This window comes from Lathyrus oleraceus, chromosome 2 (assembly GCF_024323335.1).
Source record: "Lathyrus oleraceus cultivar Zhongwan6 chromosome 2, CAAS_Psat_ZW6_1.0, whole genome shotgun sequence".
NCBI classification, from domain to species: Eukaryota; Viridiplantae; Streptophyta; class Magnoliopsida; order Fabales; family Fabaceae; genus Lathyrus; species Lathyrus oleraceus.
Window position 1 is genome coordinate 342,398,965 of NC_066580.1, and position 6,951 is coordinate 342,405,915.

At 36.2% G+C, this 6,951-nt stretch overlaps 1 protein-coding gene across 1 annotated transcript; it reads right to left on the bottom strand.

The window, feature by feature from the left end:
- Window positions 1–378: 378 nt before the first annotated feature.
- On the bottom strand, window positions 379–5,040 carry LOC127123166 (uncharacterized). The gene is made up of 4 exons (XM_051053414.1): window positions 4,801–5,040; window positions 4,133–4,147; window positions 1,132–1,302; window positions 379–1,011 (listed from the first exon to the last, which is right to left on the bottom strand). The coding sequence occupies exons 1-4, from the start codon at window positions 5,038–5,040 to the stop codon at window positions 379–381; spliced, it is 1,059 nt and encodes a 352-aa protein (XP_050909371.1).
- Window positions 5,041–6,951: the final 1,911 nt, after the last annotated feature.

Consider the following 6,951-nt stretch of genomic DNA (forward strand, 5'->3'; position numbering starts at 1 on the left):
TCCTTGGGTTGCCTCCCAACCAGCGCTCTTTTATTGTCATTAGCTTGATGCCTTATTCCCTCTGTTATGGGGGGTACTTCAGCTTCCGCACCTTGTTGCACTTCTTTTCCATAACTAAGAAACCGTCTTTTTCAGAGGTATGGATTCCTTTGTGCCACAAGTCCTTTCCAACTTCCACATCCTTACCTCAATATTACTTTCTCTTCTTTATCATGGCTTTTGGAATGGAAATAGGAGTTTTTTTCACTCGGGGTTGCTCATGGAGGTGAAAGCAGTTGAGATGGCCTTCTTGAGTCTTTTTTCTGATGTTGGCATGTCACTTTGGCCTTTCACATTTGTCCTGATCATGCCTACTTCATACTGATTTTGTTTTTCCACCTATAGCTTCCTAATTTCAAGAACATTCAAGGTTATTTCATCATCATAAACTTTTAAAGTTAGTGTATTGTGGTCTATGTCGAAATTGCATCGACTTGTCTGCATGAATGGTCGACCAAGAATGATTGGTGTCACTTCATCCTCAGGTATGTCTATGATCACAAAACCAACGGGAAAACTAAATTTCTCTATTGTCACCAATATGTCTTCCGATATCCCATATGCATTCTTTATGGAGTGATATGCAAACTTCATATTTGTCCTTGTATCACATACATTTCCAAGACCAAGCCTTTGGTAGATTGACAATGGCATTAGACTCACACTGGCTCTAGAATCAATTAGTACCTTCTTGAAAGATATGTCTTTTATAGTGCATGGGATTGTGACCTCTCCAGGATCCTTCTGCTTGCTTGGGATTCTCCTACCTGGTGATATTTCACTACACTTTTCATTAAAGGCTACCAACCCATCTTCTATTGATCTCTTTTCAGTGATTACCTCTTTCATGAATATTTTGTACATGGGCATTTTCTCGAGTGCTTCAAAGAAAGGCATATTGCTATCTATCTTTTTGAACACTGTGATGAATTTCTCAAGGTTTGTCTCTTTTGGATCCTTCTTTGTCACTCTCTAAGGGTAGGGTAACTTAATCACAAGTTTAGCCTCTTTTTTATTTTTCTCTTTAATTGGCTTTACTAGTGGTATCACTTCTTCTTTTTCTTTCTTATTTTCCCTCACTTCCATAACTACCTCCATGACATGGTCATCCTTTGTTGCCCTCTCTTCTTCATCTTTAAAACCTTTCTGACTTCTTGTCGTGACAACATTAACATTCTCATGACTTCTAGGATTTTGTACTGTTTCACTTGGGAGGGAACCTTGTGCTCGAGAACCTGTTATTTGTTGTGCTATCTGACCCATCTGAACTTCAATATGTTTGATAGAAGCAGCAATGTTCCTCTGATTATTTCTTGTTTCTTCTTGGAATTCATAATTTTAAGCTGACATCTTTTCAAAGGCAAGTTCCCAATTGGCCTTTTTGGGTGCTTGTTGCTGATATTACTGTGGTTGGTTGTGATATTAAATGGGACCCTGCTTTTGAACATTCCCTTGCTGATCTTTCCAGGAAAATTTTGGATGATTCTTCCAGCCTGGATTATAAGTGTTAGAATAAGGGTTGTTCTGCTTTAGAAATTTTATCTCTTCCATTTGTTGCGTGGTTGCAACACATTATATAGTTAAATGAGGCCCGCCACAAATTTCATAACCGACATCTTGGACCGGTTGAATTTGAGCTATCTGTTGCGTACCAACATTCATTTCTTTAAGTTTCTTTTCAACTTTTGCAGCAATTGTGTCTTTTATCCTTATTTTATTGGTTTCAAGATTCAGATTAATAACTCTTTCAGATTTACTTGAACACCTATCATATAACTCCAAATGCTCATTTGTAGCTATTGCCTCAATGATCTTTTTAATACTTGTGTGTCACACCCCAAATTTTACCCCTAGATTTCATAATCATTTAACCCCTAGACATCATTCATGCATAGCAAACCTCAAGATCAATATATGTCTGGTTTGTTTCATCTATAAATTAGGGTTTTCCTCAAAGAGCTCAAAGGATCGATCAATCAAATATTTGGATTGATCACCAATAAATCAAGTTGATCATTTCTATAGTATTGCAAATCAACAAAAGCAAGGGCGGTTTCGAACACTTTTTTGACAAAAAGGACTGAAAGATGCCCACATTTGATAGCTCAAATAAGCAAACTTGGGCATCTAACAGGGGTCAAATTTTTTTGGCTTCCCTCCTTTTCTAGAATGGGTATCTATCTCAAGTAGATATGGGGTGGTTCTTTTGTGAATTTGTGGTACCCCTATAATGCTACTCGATGTTGGATTGGCTCTCGGTGTTAACTATGAACTTACGGTGTCCTTCCGATGTTGACCTTGTAATCACCCTGACACTGGCAGAGAGTAAGGGGGTAGCCAGTGTGCACAGTGAATTACAAGGCTTGGGCCCGTCCTTCATGGAAATTACCTTCATACCTCAGTGTAACCCTAAATCGGGATTTGTAAATCCTTTCTTTCATTATTCTGTGGATTTCTAAAGAAAATTAAAGACCTTGACAATAAGGAATTGAGGGGGAAATGATGATTGAACGAGTCGACAATGATAGATCTTTGCGCTTACTTTAAAATTCTCTCAATTTCGAGATCTGAAGGAGCTATGAGCAATGATATTGGAAAACGAACATGAAGCACGTAAATTATTGAAATCAAAGGCTAAATGTGTTTCTGATTCGGTAGCCTAAGGAGGCTACAATTCGGTAAAGCAGAAATTGGATATGAATATGAGGAAATCGTAGGAATCAAAAGTTGATTCCCACATACGACACCACTATTCTGTTTCAAATCTAGAAATGAATAATTGATGATCTTGAACGGTGGCTCTGATCTCCGTTACAACGGTGGGAGATGGACCAACATGGTTAACACTCAAATGCCCAAGTGACTTCAAGATTCAAGATGGATATAGTGTGTCGCGATTGGAAAATTTAGAGAGTCACCATCATCCTTTATTTGTTCATAAGGAACAGGGAAATAATGATAAAACCTAATATTAAGGATGAGACCTAGGGTTCAGAAGTCAGCTAAGCAAGAGGAAGATATTAGGAACCCCTCACTTCCATTGTACCTAATGGGATCCTCCTCTAAATCTAGGGTTAGTGTGCTTGTCTAAGGGAATTTTGCTTATGCTATTTATTATTGCTTAATTTATTTATTTACACGGGAATATGTTGCTAAGGGAAAAATATTAAAAACGGGACAAAGAAAATGTATTTTTGGTTATTATACTCGCTAGAGCGCTACGACTCTATACCTACGTACCCTCATGTTTGATAAAGGATCAGAGCACCATAGCTCTTCTAGAAAATGTTTGTTTGTTTTATTGATTTTAGATCGTAAAAAGTTCTCCACACATCGGGGTGAAGAGATGTTTAATTTGAAAAATGCCTCGATGCACAAGGGCATCAGACTTATAATTTGAGTGTGTGAAATTGATTTTAAATGACTCGTTAATTGCAAAGAACTTATGGTTAATTTAATTTAAAAATTAAATTAAATGTCATATGTACATAATTATTTTTTAAAATTGAGAAAATATTAAACAGAGCCAATTAGTAAAAGAAAGATTAATATTTTGGTCAAACTATGTATTATTAGTTACATATCTTTTTATAATCTCAAACTAGTATTGAAAGCCTTAACATTTTTGTCAATTAATGTATTATTAGTTTTCAATTCTGTCAAGTTATTGTCAAGCATTCTAAGTAATTGCTAACTTAATTAGAAAGGAGGAAAAAATACAACACTGTCACATCATAGTCTAATACAATTTTTTCACTATTGGTTACAATACATAGCTTTTTTGAATGTCAAAGGTACAAATTAGTGTTGAAAGCTTTTAACATGTTTTACTAAAACAGAATTTTAATATTGTTTGTATAGTTAATTTATTGAGAAAGTTCATAATTGTATCGTAATGTAATGATAGCAAAACTTGAGTTATTTATTAGAAAGTTAATAGCAGTTAGATTACATGTAACTGTGGTTGATTCATATTGCAAGGAGATTTGTGTTTCGTAATTAAAACAAGTAGTAAATGCTTCTAGTTACTTCTCGTTGGAAGTATTATTATAAGTAGTTGCTTCTCTCCATGCACAAGGCAACAATATATTACGTCACTACCATGCACCTGCACATAAAGTTAAGACAGAAAAATTAAGTATGCTTAAATTGGACCATGGTATAAATCATCACTTACTAAATCCATTTGAAATGCATAAATGGACAAAATATTCTCAGAGAACAAAAATTCAATCTATACTTAAGATTAATTCTCAAAACATATTATCTAAATAAGCTAAGTTTTAAGCCATATTGATGGTAAGATACGAGATCTTGTTATATTGAGGTCGTCTCCCACTCTGATTATTGTTTCCACATCTATTTTACCATTGACCTTGGTTTCTGTTGTTCTGGGAAGCTTGAGCATGTGGAGGCTGATGTTGTGGTTGATACTGAGACGGTTGTTGTTGGTATTGGAGAGCAGCAACATATGGGTAATATGGCATGGGAGGCATAGGAGCTTGCCATTGAGGGTGAACATTTGCCATGACAACATTGATCTCTCCTTCCTTCCTCTTGGCGAAGCTACCTTGAGGTTTCTTGGCTATTGCCTACTGATTAGCAGTGCCAACAATCTTCCCAGTTTTCAATACATTCGCTAATTGTCACAACGTCAGAGAAATTTAAGGACATACTACCAACCATTTTCTCTAAGTACAAACAATGAAGCGTGCCCATGAAAATATCAACCAATTATTTAGCGAACAACATAGGTCTAACGTGAGCAACCATTTCTCGCCATATTTGAGTGTACTCTTTATAGGTTTCGTTCATTCTCTGAATCTGATTTTGCAACTGCAGTCTTGTAGGAGCCATGTCCAAGTTGTATTTATACTGTTTCAAAAAGGCTTCAGACAAGTCTTTTCCAAGATAGGATCTTGTTGCGTTCGAGGCCAATATACTAGTCAAGAGATGCCTCATACATGCTATATTGAAAGCAATGAATAAGCAACGCGTCATTATCAATGTAGGAAGTCATCTTCCTGCAATACATGGTGATGTGGCTTCTTAGACAGCTAAGCCCTTTGTATTTTTGTAGATATGATGCCTTTAACTTTGGAGGTAAGACCATGTTTGGTACAAGACATAATTCTTTCGCATCCATACCATACGCGGAAAACCCCTCAATAGCCTTGATGCGATCATTTAACAACTGATATTCAGCATGCTTGGTTTCACTTCCACCAGGACCATTCTGATTGATAACCAGACCTTGCAGATAAGCTTGAGAATTAGGAAACTAAGCAGCTTGTGGTGTAGTTTGAGCATGTTCTTGGGGATAAGCAGGTTAAGGAAACATTTAAGTAGGATACATTGCACCAGAATTAACAGTCTGACCAGGTTGGACCCCATAGGGAGCATAGGGTGCCAGGATAAGCAAACGGAGGTACAACAACAGAAGGTGCCCCAGGATGGGCAATAAGCATTCTAGATTGAAGGCCTTGGTACAAATATTAAGCAGTAGGCTGAATAGCTTGAGAAGTAGTTTCAATATGAATGTGAGGACCTCTGTATTCAGGCTCATTTTCAGTAAGTGCCTTAGCAGTTACAACCACTCGAGTTTGTTGAGGTTGTTCCTCGTGATTGTCAACATCCACTACTTGAAGAGATAGATGGGGAGGCATTCTCCATGGATGAACTGTAAAATTTCCATTGACCGGATGCACATGCATTGGCTGGTTGATTCGAGATACAACAGAATGCACACTAGGCCCTAAAATAGAGCCTAGTTGATTTGAGATAGAATATATTTTCCCCTAGCTTGTCACACTCTGTCTAAATTTTTTTTTTTGCGAATGTTTGTAGGGTACCAAAGTTCTCTAAGGGTTGATTCGAGTTAGAACATATAGAATTTTTTCTCAATGATTCAAGTTCTTCAAAGCAACAGTTCATTTTCTTCTAGTTTACTTTGGAAAATATCAAAGTTGTTGAGAAATTTGTATTCATCGTCATCACTGTCATCATAATCATTTAAGATAATGATGATGATAGTGATGACGATGAATCTGAATTACTCAACAAATTGATGCTTTTCAAAATAAACTAGAAGAGAATGAATTGTTGCTTTGAAGAACCTGAAGCATTGAACTAAATTCTATATGTTAAAGAGCAAGAGATGAATTACAAGATCCATGCAATTCGAAAAATAGTGGATCATCTAAGTGGTTTTTCAAGAATAATATAATTTTTCAAATTATTATCTTTAAATAAAATTTGAATGGTTGTATATGTTTATTGAGGGGTAAGGGAAAAACAGTAATCCACATATTTTATAATAAACTCATATACATATCACCGCGGTTGAAATATATAACTGTGGTGAATTGTTAATATTATATGTGCTTTAATTAAATTGATGTTATTGGGTTTCGAACCCATGAACTATATATATCACAACAGTTATTAACTATAACCGTTGTGATAGGTAGCACACTACCTACTTTATCACTACGGTCAATCACCTATGGTGGAAAGCAATACATTTACAACCACATCCTACCTAACCACGGCTGGTTAACCGTCATGGTATCCCTTTTACAATCATGGTGAAAAGGTCTTTACATAATAGTGGGTGATTCTATCTCCTTCTAACAGCCAAACACGTTTTTCTATTTGGATCCACCAAGCCTCCTCACTTTTTAGGATGTCATTTAGCACTTTCTCAACTTCAAAGATATCTTTGAAATTATCTTAGATATGTACTTGTCTTCTAAGGCTTCGGGTATAAGGTTGAAAGTGTCCATAGCTAGGGGACACCATATGGTTCCTGCTATAATTTTTTTCCGCTTTGTTGATGATTTTTCCCCTAAATTCTATAGATCTGATCCAAGGTCCGAAAGATTGTTTAGCATTGGGTTCCAAGGATTTTTT

Bases quoted from the DNA above. Each gene is read 5' to 3' on its own strand.
- LOC127123166 (XM_051053414.1), bottom strand. From the start codon at position 5,040: ATGACGCGTTGCTTATTCATTGCTTTCAATATAGCATGTATGAGGCAT. The intron at 1,012-1,131 runs GTAGTTATGGAA...CCCTACCCTTAG, and splicing joins AGGATGACCATGTCATGGAG to AGAGTGACAAAGAAGGATCC.